The sequence below is a fragment of the Emydura macquarii genome, unplaced genomic scaffold (assembly GCF_026122565.2).
Source record: "Emydura macquarii macquarii isolate MOO-44397 ecotype Brisbane River unplaced genomic scaffold, CSIRO-AGI_Emac_v2 contig_968, whole genome shotgun sequence".
Lineage (NCBI taxonomy): Eukaryota > Metazoa > Chordata > Testudines > Chelidae > Emydura > Emydura macquarii.
This window is the reverse complement of record NW_027131105.1, coordinates 7,668,278-7,689,854: the sequence shown is the minus strand read 5'-3', so window position 1 is coordinate 7,689,854 and position 21,577 is coordinate 7,668,278. Positions and strand designations below refer to the sequence as shown.

The 21,577-nt window shown below is 58.5% G+C and overlaps 3 protein-coding genes across 3 annotated transcripts; 1 reads left to right on the top strand and 2 right to left on the bottom strand.

The window, feature by feature from the left end:
* The first annotated feature begins 844 nt into the window (after positions 1 to 844).
* Positions 845 to 11,329, top strand: KAT5 (lysine acetyltransferase 5). Its single transcript, XM_067544074.1, has 14 exons — positions 845 to 931; positions 1,021 to 1,087; positions 3,458 to 3,526; positions 4,001 to 4,137; positions 4,573 to 4,752; positions 5,546 to 5,626; positions 6,118 to 6,192; positions 6,669 to 6,917; positions 7,424 to 7,513; positions 8,756 to 8,896; positions 9,614 to 9,707; positions 9,784 to 9,943; positions 10,235 to 10,316; positions 10,764 to 11,329. The coding sequence occupies exons 1-14, from the start codon at positions 920 to 922 to the stop codon at positions 10,896 to 10,898; spliced, it is 1,572 nt and encodes a 523-aa protein (XP_067400175.1). The 5' UTR covers positions 845 to 919; the 3' UTR covers positions 10,899 to 11,329.
* A 244-nt stretch (positions 11,330 to 11,573) lies between these two features.
* RNASEH2C (ribonuclease H2 subunit C) lies at positions 11,574 to 15,136 on the bottom strand. The gene is made up of 5 exons (XM_067544075.1): positions 15,037 to 15,136; positions 14,500 to 14,686; positions 14,055 to 14,167; positions 13,623 to 13,742; positions 11,574 to 12,692 (listed from the first exon to the last, which is right to left on the bottom strand). The coding sequence occupies exons 2-5, from the start codon at positions 14,651 to 14,653 to the stop codon at positions 12,660 to 12,662; spliced, it is 420 nt and encodes a 139-aa protein (XP_067400176.1). The 5' UTR covers positions 14,654 to 14,686; positions 15,037 to 15,136; the 3' UTR covers positions 11,574 to 12,659.
* Positions 15,137 to 15,264: 128 nt separating this feature from the next.
* On the bottom strand, positions 15,265 to 20,392 carry AP5B1 (adaptor related protein complex 5 subunit beta 1). Its single transcript, XM_067544073.1, has 3 exons — positions 20,296 to 20,392; positions 19,370 to 19,544; positions 15,265 to 19,012 (listed from the first exon to the last, which is right to left on the bottom strand). Exons 1-3 carry the CDS (start codon positions 20,382 to 20,384, stop codon positions 16,412 to 16,414), a joined length of 2,865 nt encoding a protein of 954 aa, XP_067400174.1. The 5' UTR covers positions 20,385 to 20,392; the 3' UTR covers positions 15,265 to 16,411.
* Between the last annotated feature and the right edge of the window lie 1,185 nt (positions 20,393 to 21,577).

The following is a 21,577-nucleotide window of genomic DNA, read 5'->3' as shown; positions in this document are numbered from 1 at the left end:
TTATACAAGGGTGATTAAAAAGACTGACTTGGAAAGTCCAGAAAAAAGGGGACTAAAGATCCCTAGGGAAACTGAGGCAAGGCATGTAGTGCCACCGTGCGCCAGTGGGCGTGCTACTGAGGCAGAAGGTGCCACGCTATTTTAGGGCGATCAGATGGGCTCTATTCCCTATTATTTGCTTTAAGTGACCGTAGCTTCCTACCCTAAAACAGAAAGGATGCTCTTCGCCTCCCCGGCTCCGACACGAGATCAGTGGGGAGGGGCGGGGACAGGGCTGACAATAATAGCGGCAAGCAGTGGAACAAGCTTAAACTCCTGCGCCCTCCCCGCCCGCCCAGGGCAGAGTCTCTGTCTCGGAGTCAGGGCGCAGGTCGAGCGTCAGGTTCAGGGGCTGGCTGCTCGGTGGGACGCGGGGGCTCGGCTCCACATTGCACAGGGCACCCCGGGAGGCTCCGCCCTGTGCCGGCGTTGAGAGGTTAGAAGCGAGGGCGTGACGGGGAAGCCGAATCTCGGGGACGGCTCCACACACGCCGAGCCCTACCCGACCTGGCCCAGTGACCCTGCCCTGGCCCCCTGCTGCTCTGTCACGTGACGCTAAACGCCTTCCCCTCGCGTCACGTGACTTCATCCATCTAGCCCCGCCAGGTGCCCGCCTGGATCGCTCCCCGCCCCGTTCCCTAGGTTCCCTTTCCGGGTCAGGCGAACGGAACGCCACGGACAGCTCCGCAGGTAGCGCCCGGACCGGAAGGGGTGACCCATGCTCCCGGAAATAGTTCTGTGCAGGGCCGGAGGCTACCGGAGTTGATCCTGAGCGGGCCGGAAGTAGCTATGACAGACCGGAAGGGACCCTACGCGTTCCAGGAAGTGTCCCGGCGCGGGGAACGGAAGAGAAGGCCCCGCTCCCCGGCGAGCATCCAAGATGGCGGAGGTGGTGAGTGGGGGTCTGCAGGGTGGGGTCCGGTAGGGCGGGGGTGGGATTCCTGGGGCGTCCCCGCTAACCGCTCTGCGTCCCGCCCGCAGGGGGAGGTGACCGAGGGCTGCCGCCTGCCCGTGTTGCGCCGCAACCAGGACAACGAGGACGAATGGCGTAAGTGAGGGGCGGGGCTAATGGGAAGGGGTGGAGCCTAAACGGGGAGGGGCGGGGCTAGAGCGTTCATGAGCGTGGGATGGGGCATATCTCTGGAGAAGAGGGGGTGGGACATATGGTGATGTGGGGCCCCCTATGGAGAGGCAGGGCAGGAGGGTCCCCAAGAAGGTCATGGGATGGGGGCAATGAAGGGACCTGGGGGGAATGGTCCCAACAAGGAGGATTGTGGGAGGGACCTAAGGGGGGGGTCTTAGTTTGAAGAGGGGATGAGGCTGGGGCATTTATAGGAAGGTGGAATAGGGAGTGGGATGGGGGCAGTGACCATGTGGAGCTGGGCCTCTCTTTCCTTGTGGAGGCACCATGAGGCCTTGAATCCAGATTATGGGGGTTGTAGGTCACCTACAGTTCTTGACATCCTCCTGGTCTGGGTTTTAGTCTCCCTGTGGAGGGAAATGTTGGCCTGTCAATTTGGAGCTGCCTGCCTATCAGGGCTGTCCTAAGTGTATGGGATAATCACCCCCACTTTGGGTCATGATCCAGGACCCTAGGGCTGCACATATAGGGTGGAGGGGCAATGAGTAATACCCAGAGCACTGCCCCAAAATCAGAATGATCACATATAACTCTTGGCCCTGGTGAGAACAGATGCGGATCCCTGATGCTGCAGGGATGCCCTGGCCTCTGAGTGTGGTCCTGGTATCTACAACATGATGATTCCTTGTGCACCTTTCTTCCCAGTCACTTGTTTTCTCTCATCATATACTTGGACTGTGAGCTCTTTTGAGCAGGGACTCTCTCTCATTATGCAGTGTCTGGCATAGTGGGACACCCCTTGATCCTGGTTGGGATCTGGCTGTTGGTTGGCACAATTGGGGTCTGATCTGTGAATAATAAAAAAGGTGTAGATAGTAATGCCCTGTATATCCCATCCAGGGATCACAAAGCCCCATGAAGCCTCAAACATCAGGCAGGTCACTAGCATTATTCTCATTTGACAGATGAAGAAATTGAGACATGGAGGGAAAGAAACTTGTCCATAGTCACATAAGTCAAATGGCAGAACCAGGAACAGAGTCTTTGAGTCGTGACTCCTACTCCCTTCCTCTTACCAGTAGATTTAGAGATTTTTGAAGGCTACACTTTCCCTCTTTCCCCCACAAAAGCTGGCAAGAGAACCAACGAATCCTGATTCCCAGGCCTCTGATGCTAGTGTGATGGACAGCACTGCAAAGACCCTTCTACTCTAATGACTACTCTTCACTCCCGTCCCAGAGCCAGGGATAGAACTCAGGAGTCTTGACTCCCAGGGCCCTCCTTTATTAATATATAATTAATCTCACTATTTGTGTATTAATTATGGTTTTTTAATGAATTACATAGACACACAGAAAATTGTTGGCTCTAGTGAAATGCTGCAAGAGCTGTGACAAAACCTAGCTTTAGCATGAAAAATATCTCATTCCAATGAAATCCATACAGTGTGTGTTTTTTCCAGACACACTCCTGTATTAACAGGATAACCTCTCATATGTCTATTATCACCCTCCCAAGTTCTGCTAAGATTTCTCCTGCCAGATCCAATAGAATCGCATGGGGGCATTGCCCCAAAATCTATAGCTAACTTGCAGAGATTATTTTTATTTTATACTCTCCACAGCCTTCCCACTTAAACAATTCCCCTTCCGCCCCGCCGCTGCCAGATACGCTCCCTGCGCTGTTGCTGCTGCCCCTGCTCCCTGTTTTTTTCTGAAAGTGGGGCGTGTTTGGGAGAAGGGAGGGGCGCGATTGTGACACAAAGGTCCATGGGGGGGCCTCCATTTAAAAAATTTGAGAACCGCTGCTTTAGCCCATTGTAGAGCACAGCGTCAGAACCAGAGTGTTTCCTGGGAAACTGTCACAAACGGAGATCTTTTGAGAACATGGCAATTTTGAAAAATTGTCCGTTTCTACCTAAAATAAGCTACCTTGCCCTGTCGTTGTTGGGGTAGTGTTTATGTGGAGGCAGTCGGGTCTAGTGGTTAGAGCAGAAGGCTGGGAGTCGGGATTGCTAGCTTCCAACCTTGGCTTTGGAAGGGGTGTAGCACATTGGGGGCCAGGCCACCTGTATTCTAGTCTCAGCTCAGGGAGGGGCAGAAGCAGAGGTGTGAGGGGAAGAGATTTGGGCACGAGCCTCCCATCACAGCACCTAACCCTATGCAGCCTGTTATAATTACGTCCATTTCTGGTGCCAAGCAGCCACCCTGTGCATTCTGTTCCTAATTCAGGACCCATGTGGGGTATAAACGTTAGTGTCTAAGGAAGGATCCTTGCATCTGTGCTTGGAGTGGAAATTTCATTCCCCTGAAATGCTATTTCCTTTCCCCCCTGCAGCTCTGGCTGAAATCCTCAGCGTTAAGGACATCAGTGGCCGGAAGCTTTTCTACGTGCATTACATTGACTGTGAGTAAACTGGCCGGTGCACAGGTGACTGGGTGAGATTACGAAATGAATGGCACCGTTTGGTCTGTCCTGTTTGGGGTCCCCTGTTCCACACGCACACAGCTGGGGGCATTAAGTATATCGGGCATAGTTATGAATGGCCTGAGTTCTTGGGCTTGTTACTTTCCCTCCTGAAGACCCTTCCCCTCCCATCATTCACTTCATTCATATGAGGAAGCCAGGACTCCTGCTTCTGGAGCCGAGACTCTGATGAAGCTAAATGTTTTGGGTTCAGCTGTCCAATTGGCCAGAGGGGGTGCTGTTCACCAGTCTGAGGCATTGCCTCCCCTTCTGCAGCTCACCCATCCCTCTCCAGCCTTGGACAGCCTTTGCACCACTTTTCTGCCTCGGACTAACTGTCCTTAGAGGCCTCTTTCCTCCTCTCCCATCACCCTAGCGGAGAGAGCCACTGACCTGGTCTCCCCACCTCCACAGTTAACAAGCGTCTGGATGAATGGGTGACTCATGACCGGCTGGACCTGAAGAAGATCCAGTTCCCCAAGAAGGAGGCCAAGACTCCCACCAAGAATGGATTGCCTGGCTCCCGGCCTGGCTCCCCAGAGCGAGAAGTGGTAAGAGGAGCTGGCTGCAGACTGGAGAGGACGGATGCTAGAGGGGGCGGGCCGGGAGGAGAGTGCCGGCCTAGGGATCGGGATGACACCAGGGATGGTTGGAGAGTCTTGGGATTGGGAGATGTGGACACTTACCCAGAATGGTGTCCTCCCCGATGGCCCAGGCCGGCTTCCTCCACCTGATCCCGACACAGGGGTTGTAAACATACAGGTCTCCAGGGCAGGGGTGCTAGAGTACCCCTTCTCCTAAGAGCATGACCCAGCATTGGCTCCAGCACCAGCTCACCCCATCTCTCTGGATCCACATACCCCTCTCGCTGCCCGGCCCATGACGAGCTGGGACAGTGGCATCATGCTCCGACCTGACCAGTAATGCATTCCCTCCCCCACCCAGTGTGTTGGTAACCCCCCACCCCCATCTTCATCCCTACTCAGAGGAAGACCTTGGATCTGTCTCTACAACCTGCCTCAGCTCCAGCCAGCGGTAAAACCCTGCCCATCCCAGTGCAGATAACGCTCCGCTTTAACCTGCCCAAGGAGAGGGAGGCTGTTCCCGGTGAGCCTGACCAACCCCTCTCCTCCAGCTCCTGCGTCCAGCCAAACCATCGGACGACGGTACGCACCGGCGCTGGGGATACCTTCCCCCATCTCGTGTCCTCAGCATGACCGCAGGCTGGGATCGCGCCAGGTCGCACAAGCTGGCCGGGGTTGGGCTGGGTCTGGACTTGCATGGGAGGCCCCCAAGGCACAGTGCTGGGGGATTCACTAGGGAGCATTCTCCCCACCCACATAGAGCTCACTATCTTGTCGTGATGCTAGGGGGCACCGTGCTGCAGGGAGTAGGGCACTCAATGGGGGTGCTCTTCCCTCCCAGTTAGTCTGAGGCTAGAGGGAGCTGTAATGACCTCAATCAAATGATGCAGATAAGGAAAGTTCTGACCCCTCTTAGTCATTAAAGATCTCTCGGCCCTTCCCCTAGAGTCTTAGCGTGAAGCTTGGCGTCCTGGCCAAATCACAGCTTGGAAAGTTATTTTCTGCCTCCCTGGAACTTCATGCAGTTTTAGCTGGAAACCAGATTCTTATCCTCCTGCTCTACATTGTCACACAGCACTCCTGTTGTTAAACAGTCCTCATGCCCCACCCCAGAGGGGGACGTCCCTCAGCGCTGGGTGAGAGATCTCTGTATAAACAGGGCTGTGCCCCACCCCAGAGGCAGCTGCAAGTCAGCGATGGGTGAGGGATCCCCCTATAAATGGCCTAGAAAATTATTTTGAGATTACGAGACGCCGTGACGCCCGTACATCTGCAGATGAAAAGCTGCTCCCATGGGGGAAGCTGTGCAGGGGTGGAGGACTGTGAAACTTTGCAACATCCCATGTGGATGAACCATTTTTTGGGTCTGTTTCAGAAGCGGAAAGTGGAGGTGGTTTCCCCAGCAACCCCCGTCCCTGCTTCCACAGAGACCACTCAAGCCTCTGTGTTCCCTCAGGTAAGAGCAGGGGGGCTGATGAGAAATGCTGTGGGGAGAGGTATTTCCATCCCTGGGAGAGCTCTGGGCACTGCTGGGTGTAGGCCCAGGCACTATTGCCCTGAGCCCAGGGCCTGAGCTTCTGGAGTCATGTGATCAGGGGAAAATCACAGCTTCTTATCCTCCTGGTTGAGGAGGAAATGTGATGCATGTGCAACCAATACAGCAATGCCTGTGCCAATCCTTCGGAGAGAGAAGAACTACTGTGAGCATCTCTAAGGGGCGTTAACTCCCAGCCCCACTGGAGCAGAATGGGTTCACCCCCAGTGGAGATGACACCTACCTGCCTGCTGGGGGAAGTTCTGATGGATACTCCTGCTTCCAGCTCTGACTCCTTGGCTCCAGGTGGGGCCTACCTCGTGGTGTTGGATTGCCTTAAAAGAGCCTTGCTCCTAGCCCCATCCGGCCAGCAAAATGATGAAGAGGCTAACCCCTCTCGCCTTCTCTTCCAGAACGGCTCAGCCAGGAGAGCTGTGGCTGCCCAGCCTGGCAGGAAAAGGAAGTCCAACTGCCTGGGCACAGATGAGGTAAACTCTGCCCTGACTTGAATGGGAGGATCAGGTGTTGGCCGCCCCCTGCCAGGGAAACCAACAGCTATAGCCAGCGGTGGAGGAGCTCTCTCAGGTTCCCAGGCCAATAGGGTCCCTCTAGGATGTAGCCAGGAGCAACCATTGACCTGGGCTTTATCTCCCCGGCTCTCTGCTGGCTCCCACCCCTTTCTCTGGGGCAGATGCTGCCAGCAAAAGGAGCAGCCCTGAGCCCCAGGACATGAGGGGTGAGTGATAAGTGAAGTCATGGCCTGCCAAAAGCCAGGGCTCAGCACCATCAAAGTTGGGGGTGCTGGGTGGGGAAAAACCACCAGCCGCCAGGCTTTGGTTCTGGAGTCCCTAGGGAAGGGCACAGGGAGGCCTGATTTGAGACCGAGTGGGGGACAAGGCCCAGAGCGGAGGGGTTAAGAGGGCATGTCCTGCGGCTCCTGACCGTGCCTCTGTGCCGCCTGCAGGACTCCCAGGACAGCTCAGACGGCATCCCCTCAGCCCCACGCATGACGGGCAGCCTGGTGTCCGATCGCAGCCACGATGACATCATAACGCGCATGAAGAACATAGAGTGCATCGAGCTGGGCCGGCACCGCCTGAAGCCCTGGTACTTCTCACCTTACCCGCAGGAGCTCACCACCCTGCCCGTGCTGTACCTCTGCGAGTTCTGCCTCAAATACGTCAAGAGCCTCAAGTGCCTGCAGAGGCACCTAGTACGTACCACCCTCCCCCGGTGCCCCTGCATGGCCCCCAGCAGGCACGGCCCTGACTCCATGATCTCAGGGCTTCTGCCTGAGTGTGTTCCCTAGCATGGCACTAGGCACCGGCCTGCAGGGAGCAGGGTGGGTGACTCAGTAGGGGCTAGTTTCCCTCCAAGTCAGTGCTAATCCCACCCCCACTCAGCACCAGGCAATGCCCCCCACGCTCCACCCCAGAAGATGCTGCAGCTCAGTCCTGAGTGAAGAGTCCCTGTAGCTGTATAATTCTCCTCTAAGCCTAGTTCTGCCATCCTGAAGGAGAGGAAGAGGTGGACTTGATCTCTGGGGAGTTTGCCCGTCGGCTACAAGCAGCCTGTTAACTGCTCCCCTGTGCTCTGCTAGATGCATCCAGCTCTTTCCCTCTGCTTGGAACTCTGCCCACTGGGGTCATTCTGTGAGAGTGAGAGGCTCTGAGCAAGCTGCGGGGTCTGACTGCTCACTTGGGATTCTCTCTCCCGCAGACCAAGTGCGACCTGCGGCACCCGCCTGGGAATGAAATCTACCGCAAAGGCACCATCTCCTTCTTTGAGATCGATGGGCGCAAGAACAAGGCAAGGGACAGATCTGGGGCAGGAGGTCCCTGCACTAGGACCCGGCTGTTGTGGGGCTCTCTGTTCCACTTTTAACCCTGAGGAGACTGCCTGATTCCAGGGTGTGGGAGGCTGGGTGTTTAGCAGGGATGGCTGGGAGTCAGAACTCCTGGGTTCATTCCCAACCTGACGGCTGCCTTTCTGGGTAACCTTGGGAAAGTTCCTTCCCATTGCTGTGCCTCGGTTTCCCCAATAAGGGATTCTGCCCACCCCCTCCTCCATACAATCAAAGAAAGGTAGGGCTGGAAGGGACCTCAAGAAGTCATCAAGCCCAGCCTCCTGTGCTAAGGCAGGACCAATAAACCAAGACCGTCCCGGACAGGTGTTTGTCTAACAACCTGTCTTAAAAACCTCCAGGGACAGGGATTTTACAATCTCCCTTGGAAACCTATTCTAATACTTAACTAGAAGCGTGGCATCCAAAACTGGTCACAGTACTCCAGTTGAGACCTCACTCGTGCTGAGTGGAGTAGAACAATTACCCCCCCCTCCCCTCCCCACATTTTACATACAACACACTTGTTAATACACCCCAGAATATTAGCCTTTTTTTTGCAATTGCATCACATTGTTAACTCATGTTAACCCCCAGATTCTTTTCAGCAGCACTACCACCTAGCCAATTGTTCCCTATTTTGTATTTGTGCTTTTGATTTCTTCCTTCTGAAGTGCAGTACTTTGCACTTTTCTTCACTGAAATTCCTCTTGTTGATTTCAGACCAATTCTGCAATTTATCAAGATCATTCTGAATTCTAATCCTGTCTTCCAAAGTGCTTGCAACCCCCTCCCACAAATTTTCTAAGCCTACTCTGCACTCCGATATCTAAGCCATTAATGAAACTATTGACTAGTACTGGACCCAGGACTTACCCCTGTAGGATTCCAGTTTGACAGTGAACCACTGTTAACTATTCTGAGTGTGTCTTTGTCAGTTGTGTGCCCAACTTACAATAACATCTAGACCACATTTCCCTAGTTGCTTATGACAATGTCCTGGGCAACATGAAGCTTTACAACTGTGGCCTGAGCCACTCTGATGAAGGGGTCAGGAGAAGGTCTGAGTGCGGGTCTCCACCACTCTAGGGGTTTGGTGACTGGTGCTGTGGCCTTCCCCAGCAGGCCCCTGAAGCTAGCTGACACCCCCTGCACCCCTGACGGTGGAGTGGGGATAGTAACACTTTTGGCATATGCTGTTCCTGCAGAGCTACTCTCAGAACCTCTGCCTGCTGGCTAAGTGCTTCCTGGACCACAAGACTCTGTACTATGACACCGACCCCTTCCTCTTCTACGTCATGACAGAGTACGACTGCAAGGGCTTCCACATCGTGGGCTATTTCTCCAAGGTGAGAGGGCATTGCCCCATGCTCTCTGCTCCCCAGATACTCCCCCATCCCTACTCCTGTCCTGGCTCTTGCTCTCTGCCCTCTGCTGTTCTCTGGCTAGCCAGATGGCATCACTTGTGATTGGAATCATTTTTCAACCCTGACCGTCCTACAGGCTGGCCCCACTGCTTGATGGGATCAGATCAGAGCCTCCCCATGGGAGATGCCTGAAGGTTCGTAGAGACTAAACCTTTGGTCAGGGAATCACTGCCTTGTTGCAGCCACTCCCCCATTGACCAGGCTCTGTCTGTGGGCTGCTGTGGCTATCCGGGACATGAAGGCAAGGGCTGCAATGCCCCTAGATGGGAATTTGTGGCTGAGGTGGGGGAGGGGACAGGTGGGCCTGTGGCCATAGTTAGGGATTGAAGGCCCAGGGTCAATGTTGTCATGGCCTCAATCAGTGGCAGGGGGCCTCTGTGGCTATGAGTGGCACAGCATCCGTGGCAGGATGTGAGAGTAGGAATCGGGCCAGGATGAGGATTTGTGGAAAGGGGCATAAGTGGGAAATGATGGTAGGGAGCAGCTATGGATGGGGCCAGAATTCATGGCACAGGACATGGGGCTCTGTAGTGGAAGGATGGGGACAATCTTGATGGCAAGGCATCACTGGAACACCCTAGCATCAAAGTAACCTGCAACCCCCTGGCTGAGGTGTGAATCCTTTGCTGTTTGCCACAGGAGAAGGAGTCCACGGAGGATTACAACGTGGCCTGCATCCTGACCCTGCCCCCATACCAGAGGCGAGGCTACGGCAAGCTGCTCATTGAGTTCAGTAAGTGGCACCCTCCCACCCTGGCTCCCTCCCCTGATCGCCACCCTCCTCACCCATCTCCTCTCCCCTTGGGCAGGTTATGAGCTCTCCAAGGTGGAAGGGAAGACGGGGACACCAGAGAAGCCACTCTCAGACCTGGGGCTCCTCTCCTACCGCAGCTACTGGTCCCAGACCATCCTGGAGATCCTCATGAACCTGAAGTCTGAGAACGGGGAGCGGCCACAGATCACCATCAAGTGAGTGCCCCAGCCCAGGTGACCCCTGCCCACAATCCCAAACTCCTCCTGAATCCTAGAGCAAAGGATTCTGCACCAATAATCAGAGACAGGGAACACGTACCCAGCTGTCATTAGGTTCAGAGTTAACACTTCATGGAGGGCTGCTTCAAAATGACTCCCTAGACTGTAATTCCAGGGCTGGTTGCAGACAGAGTGGCCTCAGTGGCACTGGTTCCCATAGCCTGCCCCACTGCCAATGACTCCCAGGCCACTGCCTTTCATCCCCTCATATCTCCCATTCCCTTTCAGCGAAATCAGCGAGATCACCAGCATCAAGAAAGAGGATGTGATCTCCACATTGCAGTACCTGAACCTCATCAATTACTACAAGGTACCCACCCTGGGGGGGAAGGAAGCTCTGCAGGGAGGCAGGGTGTGTCTGAGAGATTCCTAGAGGTACTCAAAGCCCCAAGAGGGATAAGTGGCTTACTTGTATATGCCATTAGCACACAGAGATACCAGGCCATTAGGGTAGCTGAATTAAAGGGGGCTTAGAGGAAGGACTCCTGGGGTCTGTACCTGGCTCTGGGTAGGGAACAAGGGCTAATGAGTTAGAGCAGGTGGGGGTGGGGTAGGTCAAACTCCTGCGTTCTATGGCTAGTGCAAGGAAACTGACCAGAGATGGGGGGATGCTGACTAGGGTGCCACATGGGACCAAAAATGCATCAGTGGAGACAAGCAGCTAGGTTGGCTCAGACCCCTCCCCTGCTTATCTTGCCAGAGTCCCTGAGAAATTTCCCTTGGAACCCCATCACTGACCCTTCTGTCTCCCTTAAAGGGCCAGTACATCCTGACGCTCTCAGAGGACATTGTGGATGGGCACGAGCGGGCGATGCTGAAGCGGATCCTGCGCATTGACTCCAAGTGTCTGCACTTCACCCCCAAGGACTGGAGCAAGAGGGGCAAGTGGTGAGAGGCGGGGCCTGTCTGCTATCCCCTCCCCCGTGGCCCTGGCATGGAGCCTTGCCCTCATCCAGCTGAAGTACAGCTCCTGGGAGCTTTCCCCAGGGCCAGGACAGACTGGGCAACAGCAACCCCCAGAGTGACCATACACTCTGCCACAGGGCTAGGCTGGGGCTGCATCATTCTCAGCCTGTGGATCGACCCCCATGGGAAGAGGCAGAGGCCCCCCACGCTGCTCTCCGTGTCAGCGCCAGGGTGAGGGACCCATTTGTATATAGGACTTGTGTCTGGCTGGCCGGTTGCCAGGCCACTCTGTACAGCATCTGTGAACGAGGAGCCCAAAGGCTTGGGAATGGGTGGCCCTGGAACCCCGGCATCCAGCTGGCTTCTGCCTTTCTCTGTAACTTGATCAGAGTTTTGATAAAGATCCTGGAACTAAAATGATTGATCCTGGCCCTTTTTAATCAGCTCAAGGAGGAGGAAAGAGGGGAGGGGTGCTCAGGCTGCGTTACCCTCCCCAGGGCTGTGCAATGCTCTGAGCAGCATCAGGTCTCAACTCCCAGGGAGGCAGCCCCTTCTTCCACGAGTGAGCAGTGTCCCTGCCAGCAGTGGCTGCTACGCATCACCCCAGAGCCAGCTGCAACGCTCCGTGTGATGGACAAGCCTGAGCCCTGGAAGGGTGCAGGCTGGCTGGAGTTGGCAGTATGGCCAACCACAAGTTTAGGGCCCCATGGTTGCTCTGCTCACCCTGCCCTGCTAGCTCATTTCTCTCCCTGGAGGCAACAGTTGCAGCTGGATCTGAAACCAGGTGTCCCCAGCAGCAGGGGCTGCAGCACTGAGCAAGACAGGTGATAGGCTGATCGCCGGGGGGGCCAAGACACTTAAGGCTGAACGCTAACCTCTCCCACTACTGCGGCCAAGGCCCTGGGCCCTACTAGTCCTGCCCCACCCTCCTCCTATAGGTCTGGCAACTGGTCCACCTGCAAACAGCAGCCACCCAGTGAATTAGGCCCTGCAAACGGGGACGCTCCCCCCACAACAGTAAATACGCTGAGTATCTACTTGGCAAGAATGGACTCCTGGGGAGGGCGAGAACACACACAAAGCCTGGGCTGAGGCGTGTAGAGAACAGTTTTGGGGGATCAAGCAGGAGCTGAGGAAAAAGAGGCTGCAAGGGCAATGCTGCTGCCCTGTACTGCCTCTAGCTGGTGGGTCCTGCCAGGGGCCTTTTAATGGGCTAACACTTTTCCCCACCTTCCTGCCCATTCAGAGGGAAATGGAGGCACGGGGGCGGGGGGGGGGGGGAGGAGGAGGAGGAGGAGGAGGAGAGAAAGAGAACGCAAGAGCCCTGCTAGGAGTCAGGATGTCTGGTTTCTATCCCACTCAGCTGCTGTAACTTGAGCCAGAGCCAGGCCCAGGCATGCCTCAGTTTCTCCCTCTGCAGGATGGTGAAGCTGCCTTTCCCAGGGACTTGAGGGATCAGTGTTTGCAGCATACAATCCATAGCACTCAGCCCCACCCTCTCCCATTTCCAGCACAGAGGGACAGACAGCCATGGCCCAGGGAGATGCTGTCCCACCCCTGCTTCCAGGTGCTGGCTCAGCAAACTCTGGAATCACAACTCAGACCAAGCAGGCATCTCTGTGAGATCCATGTATTCTCAGCATGGAGCCACCATGTAGGGTGGTGGGGTGAAAACACCAGCAGTACAGACCCCAGAGTCAGCCCATAGCCAGCAGTCCTGGGACCGCTGGAGTGGCGGGGGGAGCGCTCACTGTTCCTTCTCTGACACTGGTGCGTGGATCTGCAATGAGAGAGGGGGGGCCTGTCAGAAATCACCTGTCTCCCTCACCCATGGGATTCCAGCCCTCAAGGGACAGCAGTGCAGGAGCAGCTGCTGCTATTAGGTGTATTACAGTACTGCTTAGCAGCCCTGATGAAGTGGGGAGGTCCCCCATTGTTCCAAGCACTACACTGCTCCCCTCAACTGAGATTGGGGCTCCTGTCAGGCTGGCATTGCACAGACATCCCATGAGACTTACTGCCTGGAGAAGCAGTGTCTAAATCAACAGATTAGGAGGGGAAACTGAGTCACGAAGGGTACGAGGATTTGCCAAGGTCATGAATTCTGAGCCTGAGTCCTGCACCACAATCACCTTCCCTTTGCCTCCAATGCATTCCCCCACCAGGGGGTAGTGCCCATGAGGCTGGGCAGAATGGCTTTGGACAGCATCTTCCATTTACTCACATCAAGGTCCAAGAACTCCCTGCCTCCCCCTGCAGGCCAAGACTGAAAGCCTCAGCACTCTGCCCCCTTTAGGGCCTGGAGGCATTCCCCCCCACTCACAGCTGCTGGGGTACAGGGGTTATATTCTGGGGCAGGGGCCCGGCTCTGGGGGTTGTGTGGAGCAATAATTATAGCATGTACCATGCCCTACACACATAGCCAGCCCTACCACCACTAGCAGTGTGTGTGAGAATGCATTATGGGATGTAATGATTGCCCCACCCCTACCAACTCAAGTGATATTGAGTGAAGCAGCCTGATAATTGAATGGGGGCAGGGTTGAGAACATCATGGACCAAACACAGCTAGTGTAAGGCTCTGTATGGGATGGGAGGGTCTTGGCCCCCACCCCCTTGTAGTTGCTGCAGCAGCAAGATCAGACCCTAACATAGCCCTGGCCATTCTGGGGCTGAGGACGAGCTGGGAGAGCAGCACACCAGTACTTACAGCCTCGGCGATCCCTGGCCAGCTCAGTGCCAGGTGCAGCCCATCGTCTGCACTGGGAGCCTGCTCCAGGTTCCACACCGTCAGCGCTGCAAAGGTCGATTTCAGCCGTACTGTCCGCTCCTGGAGCATGGGGGTTGGGAGTCAGAGAGGGGCATGGGCAGTGGGACTGAGGGGGCCCCCTGCCTGCTCCAAGGCAGGGGGAGGGCCCCCTTTCAGGGTGTGGCCTGACACAAGGCTGTTCCCAGCTCTGATGACCTTGCCCCCAAAGGGGGTAACTCCACCATTCCAACCCACCCCTCCCTGCTGGATACCAGCCCAAGGCAAGGCCATGGGTCCAGCCCCACAGCTTTCCCGGCTCACAAATAGGACAAGTGCTAGAGTACCAGGGCTGCTTCTCCCCTATCCACCCTGATCCATCCCCACAGGGCTCACCTCCTCCTCGGTGCAAGGCCTTTGATCCTCCTTCAGAACCAGCCCCACATAACCTTGGGGCACCATCACCTCCTGCCCCTTGAGGCTCCTGCCACGGAAGGACACACACTTCTCTGTGGGGAGAGAGATCAGCGCTGAACCGGGGAGACGGCGAGCACAGGACCTGGCCAAAGGACGAGCTAGACTATGAGAAATGGTCACCAGCAGCACAGCAGCCCTAGTGCCACAGTGGGGTTCTGGGGTCCATGCTGAGGGGAAAGCACCTCCTACAGAGCCCCCGCCCCCTCCCTGCAGCAGCACCGCACAGCACCGCACCGCACCTCCAATGCTGCACTGGGGCAGCGAGGTCAGCCCTGGCTGTAAGAGGAAAGCTGCCCCCACAGCCTCCCTCCTGCTCCCCGCAGCGCCGCGCCGCGCCCCCGCATGCATGGACGGAGTCACCAACCCTGCGCGCCCTGGCGGATGGCCGGGGTGAAGTATCGGTCCACAGGGGCGCTGCCGTTGTGCTCCACCTCGCAGGGCAGCAGGTGCAAGACGTCCCGGGGCGCCCCGCGCAGGGAGCGCAGGTTCAGCCGAACCGGGCTGCTGCGCTCAGACATCTCGCAGCGGGGCAGGCGATGTTCAGCCGGGGCCTGGCGGGGAGACAGCGAGCGAGAGGGGCCAGCTCAGCTCAGCTCAGCTCAGCCGGGGGGGTGCAGGGGGATCCCTATCCCCGGCGGGGCGGGGGCCGTTCCTGACTGGGGCGGGACGTTTCTGGGGGCCAGGGGAGGCGCCTTGTCAGGAACCCGCATCCCCACGTGGGCAGAGCCCTCCCCGCGAGGAGTTGGTAGTGGGGGGGGGGTCTCTCGGGGGCCGATTCGCCCCACGGGTGAGCGCTGGGCGTCTCCTACCGGCTCGGTCGCCCCGAGCCCCGCTCACCCACCCCCGCAGCTTCCCGTAACCGTCCCCTGCCCGCGGCCGCCCCGCCGCACGGCATAAATACCTCCACACCGCCGCGCAGCACGCCGGGAGCCCAGGTACCGCCCCCTCCTGTCCCGCTGCATGCTGGGTGCTGTAGTCCGGATGCAATGCACACCACCGGAAGTAAGCCTCACCCAGGTGCATGACGGGAGTGGCAATCCCGCCCCAGTGCATGATGGACGCCGTAGTTTCCAGCCTAAGTAAAACCTCTGGTGCGGGAGAAGATTGACCAGATGTCCCGATTTTATAGGGACAGTCCCCATATTCGGGGTTTCTTTTTTACCCCACCCCCTGGCTGGCTGGGGGGCAGGGAATGGGACCTTGGTTTGCATTCAGAACAGGGCTGCCACCTGAGCCCTAGGTGGAGGGAGCCATGGGAAAAGGTGGGGAGGAAGGGGTTGCTCAGGGCACACTGCCAGCTGGCCAGTGTCAGGGGCTCTGGCACGGCCTCCCCTCCCCCAGCCTGTGGTTTTGTACCTCAGAGGGGGCAATCCTAATTCAGACCCTGCTCAGTAGTTGCCATGGAGACGGCTGATTACATTGTGAGTTGTTGGGGCTCAGCCCCACTCCCAGCAAGGCACCCTCCTTGCACTCCAGGCACAACTCAAGCTTCAGGGGGACGAGTAAGAAGGGTGACTGCCCTGGGCACCAAAATTCAGGGACACCAAATTACCTCAATTGGTGGCAGCAGAGCCCAGGGAGGGGGGTGTTTTTTGCTTGCACCTTGGCGGGGGGTAGGGAGGCACTGAAAACATTTTCCATCCTGGATGAAAAGACACCTAAGCCCAGCCCTGCTAACCAGCCCCCATGTCAGCAGAGCAGCCAGGAGCCAAACAGGTCTCAACCCCCCTCCCCCCTTTCAGCACTGGGCCCACAAGGCAGACCCAAAGTCCTTCAGCATGGGAGGGAGGGGGGCAGAGGAAAGACACCCAACTGCCTTTTCAGCACTTCAACTCAGCTGTCCCAAGCAGCACCGGTGCTGGAGAATCCCCATTAGCTGGGAGCAGTACAGGAGCTTGGGCACAGGGCACCACCTCATTGCACCTCTCACAAATGCATAGTACCATCCCCCCCACACTCCCTCCCATTGCATCTCACCACCACCAGGGCCCAATGCACCATCCAGGCCCCCACGCACCCTCCCCCGCCACATACTAGTTCGTTCATTTCACTGCAAATTTTACTTGCAAAAGGCATTTTTACAAATTCATATTTCAGGCTCCCATTCCCACTCACCGATTGCCCCCTCAGGGGACTGGACATATATCTCCATTATTTCCACTCACAGATCCCCCTGGGAGCTAGAGACATGTCCCCTTTACTTCCACTCACAGCTTTCCCTCCCTGAAGGGGGTGCCCCACTCACAAACAGTCCTCAATCCCTATCTGAGGCTCTGTCATCCCACCACCTCCCGCAGGTAGGCATTCAGGTGAGGGAGAACCTTCCAGTTGTCAGTGCGGATGGCAACACGTGCTGCTCCCTGCGTCCCCTGTGCCTGCAGCAGCACGTGGTAGTGGGGTGGCAGGGCTAAGGCAATCTTGTAGATGCCCAGCTCCTCCGCCACGAGGTAGCTGGCAAAGTGAGCCTGCACCAGGACACCCAAGGACTGCTGATTGTTGGGCCAGCAAAAGAGGCTCTCAGCGCAGTCACCCACCCCGTCTGGGCAGAGAGAGGACCAGAGGGTGTCAAAAAGGTGTCGCCGGCTCTCAGGGTCCCAAACCACGGGCAGTGCCAGAGGCAGGAAGATGTCCGGAAAGGCCACCTGCAGTGGTTCTAGCTGGCTACAGTAGGTGAGGCCGGCTTGTGTGGTGTACAAGGCGCTCACTGCCAGCTTGGTGGGGTAGGGGCAGCGGGGCTGCAGGTGGAGCGTGAGGAGGGGTGATGGGCGGGTGGCGGAGAGGCAGGGCACGCACACGTCAGGCACTGGCTCATAGAAGTTGTCGGAACACTCAAAGCGCAGCAGGATGCAGAAGAGTCGCTCGGGCGGGGACCCTGTGTGGAGCAGCCGGAACGTCAGGCTGAGCCGGGCCGGAGAATGCAACCCCAGGAGCTGCTGGCAGCACTCCTCCACTTCCTGGGCATCAGCAGGGCATGGCTGCAGGGCTGGTGTCGGTACCAGCGTGGGCTGGGCTGGGGCCTCGCGTTGCAGCTGCAGCAGGGGTCGTGGGGCTGGGTGCACGGTCAGCGCAGCAGCGAAGTTCTCACTGTCTGCCATGATGGAGGAGGAGAGAGTCCGGGCTTTGAGGTGCCCACCAGGTGCCAGCACCGCCCCCAGCTTGTCCCCAGACAGGCACGCCAGGAGCATGTAGTAGAAGCGGGCCCGATCCTGCACGTCCACATCCAGGTAGCTCAATGAGACGTCTTGGAGCAGCTCGGCCAGCTGGCACCCGATAGCAGGGGGAGGCTGGTGCTGCATCAGGTTGCGGCAGATGCTCAGCAAAGCCTGGCCAATGTGCCAATCTCCCAGCCGTCTGGCACCTGCCAGCCGCACCAGGCGCTGCAGGAACCCCACTGTGCCACCCTGTGGGACCCCACTCTCCTTGGCCATCCGGGCCAACAGCTTGAGGTGCCAGCCCAGCTCTTGCTCCCAGGGTGGCAGCAGTGGCATGCCCACGATCAGCTCCTGCAGGGCCTTGCTCAAGGACATGGGCCAGGCTGGGTCATCCAGCACCACCTGGGTCTCATTCAGCAGGTTGATGAGGTTGGGGGCCAGGGAGCAGCGCTGGCGATACAGCTCCACCAGGGTGCCAGTCAGTTCTGTCATGAGCTGCACCCTTGAGCCAAAGTAACGGGCAAAGAGGTAGGCAGCTCGGAAGAAGAGCCCAGTGGCCTCACGCCCACCCTTGCCTGCCACGGTATCTGCCAGTGCCAGGACATGCTCAAAAATATACCCAACACCCCGCTCAGCCTCAGGTCCCTGGTTTTCCAGGCACACTAGGCTCAAGAGGTTGAGGCGTGCCAGCATGGTGCCGGGGTCATTGAACAGGGAAGGGAAGAGACAGGAGGCCAGGCGGGGGGTGAGCAGGACGGGCAGACCCTCCTCAGAGCCAGAGCCCAGCGGGCGGTTCTCAGGGAAGTGCAGCAGGCAGTCAAGATAGAAGAGTTTGAGGGGTGAGGGCAGTGCGGGGTGCTGGGCCATGCCCACCAGGCGGCGCAGGAGGAAGGCCTCGTCCTCGGCTGTGAAGAGGCTGTCGGTGAAAAGCCCCTTGAGCTGCAGGCTGGCGTGGAGCAGCGCCACGTGGGCCGTGCCAAACAGCCGCACCAATTGCGCCTTCAAGATGGCGGGTGACTGGGTGCGGATCACACTCACCACCTGGGCCAGGTGCCACAAAAGCTGGCTCTGGGCAGATGGCGCCAGCAGATAGGAGTCATCCAGCAGCTGGGACAGCACCGACTTCAGCTCCTTGGTCTCGGCCGGCGTGGGCAGCAGCAGCAGGCGGTCAATGGAGGCTGGAGAGACTGCCCCGGCATTCCCCACTGCCTCCCAGGCCAGTCCCCCGTTGCCAGCCAGCAATTCACTCAGGCCCCCCTCACTCCGGCGGGCCAGCAGCAGCACAGCATTGCGCAGGGCCAGGCTGTACATCAGCGTATAGCCCTGGTGGACAGGAGTGAGCTCCTGCTGCTGCATGGAGCGCAGCAAGTCCAATCGCCGGGAAAGCAAGCCGGGATAGCAGCACTCCAGCTCCCTCAGGCTCTCACAAGCGGCCGCCCGCACCCCGCGGTCACTCAGCCCCTGCCGCTGGTCATTGAGGTCCGAGGCCAGGTGCAGCAGCAGAGAGAGGTAGTCACGGGAGGCCTGGGAGCTCTCCCCAAAGGCCTCGGTGGAAATCAGCACAGTCCCTGCCACCAGCAGCAGGTGGCGCCGCAGCCAGGACAGCTTGGGTGAGCAGGGCAGCTGGGCAAAGTTAGCCAGGAGAGAGACAGCCACCCGTTCGCCCACCTCGGGGTCTGGGCACAGCAGGGTGGGGAACTCCAGCAGAGGGGTCAGCATGGAGACCTGCAACAGAGAGAGAGGAGTGCAGTCAGAGGGCGGCCACAGTGGGCCACGGTGGGCTGCGGTGCACAGAGGCACCGTTAGGAGATAGAAGACAGACCTAGGGGAGAGCCAATAATAGAACTCAGGAGTCTCGACTCTCCCCCCTCCCGGATCTAGCCCACTAGAAACCTCCCCCCTCCCAGAGCCAGGGATAGAAGCTAGGAGTCCTGACTCCCAGTCCCGCTGCTCTAACTACTAGACCCCACTCACCTCCCAAAGCCAAAGAGAGAACCCAGGAGCCCCTGTATAAACTTGCTTTAGCCCACTACACTCCACCACGAACCAGGACTAGAACCAGGAGTCTAGCCGCGCACACACCTTGGTTTGTTCACTGATCCTCTCGCTGCTCAGGTCCTGCAGCAGCTCAGCCAGGAAGGCATCATCACTGCCCCGGGTCGAAAGGAAGGCCGTGGGGCCTGCTCGGAAGGATGTTATAAGCTGGGCCCAGCTCTCCCCACTCCGCACACCCATGGCAATGCCTGGGACAGACCACCTGGGTGGGAGAGAGAAGCCTGTCAGAGCAAAAGGGTGTCCCACGCCACAGCCACAAGCTCCTAGTCTCACTCAAGCTGTGCCCAGAGGTGGCAGTGCTGGACAGGGATCTTTGTGCCCCACCCCAGTGGGGACCACATCTCAGTGCCGGGCAAGGGGTCCCTGAACCTAGTGCGGGTTAGTGAACTGAGACTCAGAACTCTCCCTGGGCGCCAGGTCGCTACTAACCCAGTTTTAATACTGGGGAAACTGAGGCATCAAGAAAATGGGGCCCGGTAGCAAGGCCAGGGAAGGGGGGGCAGCTGGAGGGGCCCGATGGACACACACAGGTTGGGGGGTAGAGAGGAGTGGGGCCCTGGGGATCGCTAGGTAAGAGCACGTGGGCGCTGGGGTGGGCAGGGGTCCAGAAGGTCCGGGATGCTGGAGAACAGTCCATTGCTGGCGCCCCTCAAGGGACAGGAAATGGGGGGACCAGGGGGGCTGTGGCGTAGGGGAGTGTGGGTAACATGGGGTGCTGGGTCGGAGTCCCAGGGGAGTGCGGGGCGGTGGGGCAAGGGTCCGGGGGATTGTGGGAAACGGGGGCGCTGGGGTGGGGCTCCCTGGCGGGCCGTGTGGGGGGGGGGGCTCAGTGGGGCAGCCCGAGCCGGCCCCAAGTGGGGCCCAGCGAATCCCCGCCCCCAGGGAGGGGACCCTCCACCCGGCCAGTCCACGGGGGAACCCCGGGGCTTCCCTCTCCGGCCCGGCCCGCTCACCGCGCGGCCCAGCAGCCGCCTCGGCCCCCGCCCTTCCTGCTTCTCCGCCGGCCGCTAGATGGGGCCACAGCCGCTCGGCCGGGCGGCATTTCCCAATGTGTCCTCGCGTCACTGCCCGGCCCCTCCCCGCGGGTATCCTCACTGCCCCTCCCCCACGCGTCACTGCCCGGCCCCTCCCCCCGGGTACCCTCTCTGCCCCTCCCCCACTTGCGTCACTGCCCGGCCCCTCCCCCGGGTATCCTAACTGCCCCTCCCCCACTTGCGTCACTGCCCGGCCCCTCCCCCGGGTATCCTCACTGCCCCTCCCCCACCTCACGTCACTGACTGGCCCCTCCCCCGGAGGTATCCTCACTGCCCGCCCCAACTCCCTCCCTGCATTACTGCCCGGCCCCTCCCCCGAGTATCCTCACTGCCCCCCAATCGCCCTCCCTGCATCACTGCCTGGCCCTTTGCCCGGGGTATTCCCCCTGCCTCACTTGCCCCTCCAGGTATTACCCCCTCCCGCCTCTCCCATCCCCTCTCCTCTCTATCCCTGCCTTCTCCGCCCATCCGCCTCCACCAGCCCAATGGGCCTATCCAGCCCGGGATTCCTGGCACCCCCCAAGGAAGGACTGCCACCCCACATCAGATCAGACCCATCTGGGCAGGCTCCTCTGTCAGTTTGGGGCACTGGGAGAGGTGAAGGGATAACAGAGCCTAGGGCTGCAAGTCCAAGCAGAGGGGCCCCAGCAGAGCTGTTGAGGAGCCCCAGGTTTGGGTTAGTAGGAGGTTGGGGTTGAGGGTGACAGGCAGGCCTGGCGTATGGGACAGAACAGGGGGGAATGGCGGGGCTCTGTCTCCAGAGCACCTAACGGAAGAGACACTCACTAAGTCCTGGCTCTGCTGCCCCAGGGGTCTGGGGTGGGAGGCCAGGAGTGGGAGCAGGTGCCGACTTGCTTCAGTGTTGTTGTGTAACCTCTGAGTAACAGTCTTGTGAAGCCACCCCCACGCCGAGCCACAGCAGAAACCTCAGCTACCAGGTTGCAGATACCTAGGGCCTGTGTGGTGCCCCGCACCCTGCTATCCCGGCCTGGCTCCCCAATCTCTGCTGATGCCCCCCCAATCCCAACCCACAGCTACCTGCTGTCCCAGCCCTGCGCCCCCAGCTCTGCCAACGCCCCACAATCCTGACCTGTAGCCTCCTGCTATCCCTAGGATCCCCCAGTCCATGCATAACTCTGTGGGGCCAAAGAAGACACACACTGAAGCAGATTGTGCCCCACTGAGCCTAGGACATGACATG

Coding starts and splice junctions, on each gene's coding strand:
- KAT5 (XM_067544074.1), top strand. Junction 6,193..6,668: donor ACTGCCTGGGCACAGATGAG/GTAAACTCTGCC, acceptor TGCCGCCTGCAG/GACTCCCAGGACAGCTCAGA. Junction 7,514..8,755: donor TCGATGGGCGCAAGAACAAG/GCAAGGGACAGA, acceptor CTGTTCCTGCAG/AGCTACTCTCAGAACCTCTG.
- RNASEH2C (XM_067544075.1), bottom strand. CDS start 14,653: ATGTCTGAGCGCAGCAGCCCGGTTCGGCTGAACCTGCGCTCCCTGCGC. Junction 14,168..14,499: donor CATCCGCCAGGGCGCGCAGG/GTTGGTGACTCC, acceptor CTCTCCCCACAG/AGAAGTGTGTGTCCTTCCGT. Junction 13,743..14,054: donor GGCCTTGCACCGAGGAGGAG/GTGAGCCCTGTG, acceptor CCCATGCTCCAG/GAGCGGACAGTACGGCTGAA.
- AP5B1 (XM_067544073.1), bottom strand. CDS start 20,384: ATGCCGCCCGGCCGAGCGGCTGTGGCCCCATCTAGCGGCCGGCGGAGA. Junction 19,545..20,295: donor GGCGGCTGCTGGGCCGCGCG/GTGAGCGGGCCG, acceptor TCTCCCACCCAG/GTGGTCTGTCCCAGGCATTG. Junction 19,013..19,369: donor GGATCAGTGAACAAACCAAG/GTGTGTGCGCGG, acceptor TCTCTGTTGCAG/GTCTCCATGCTGACCCCTCT.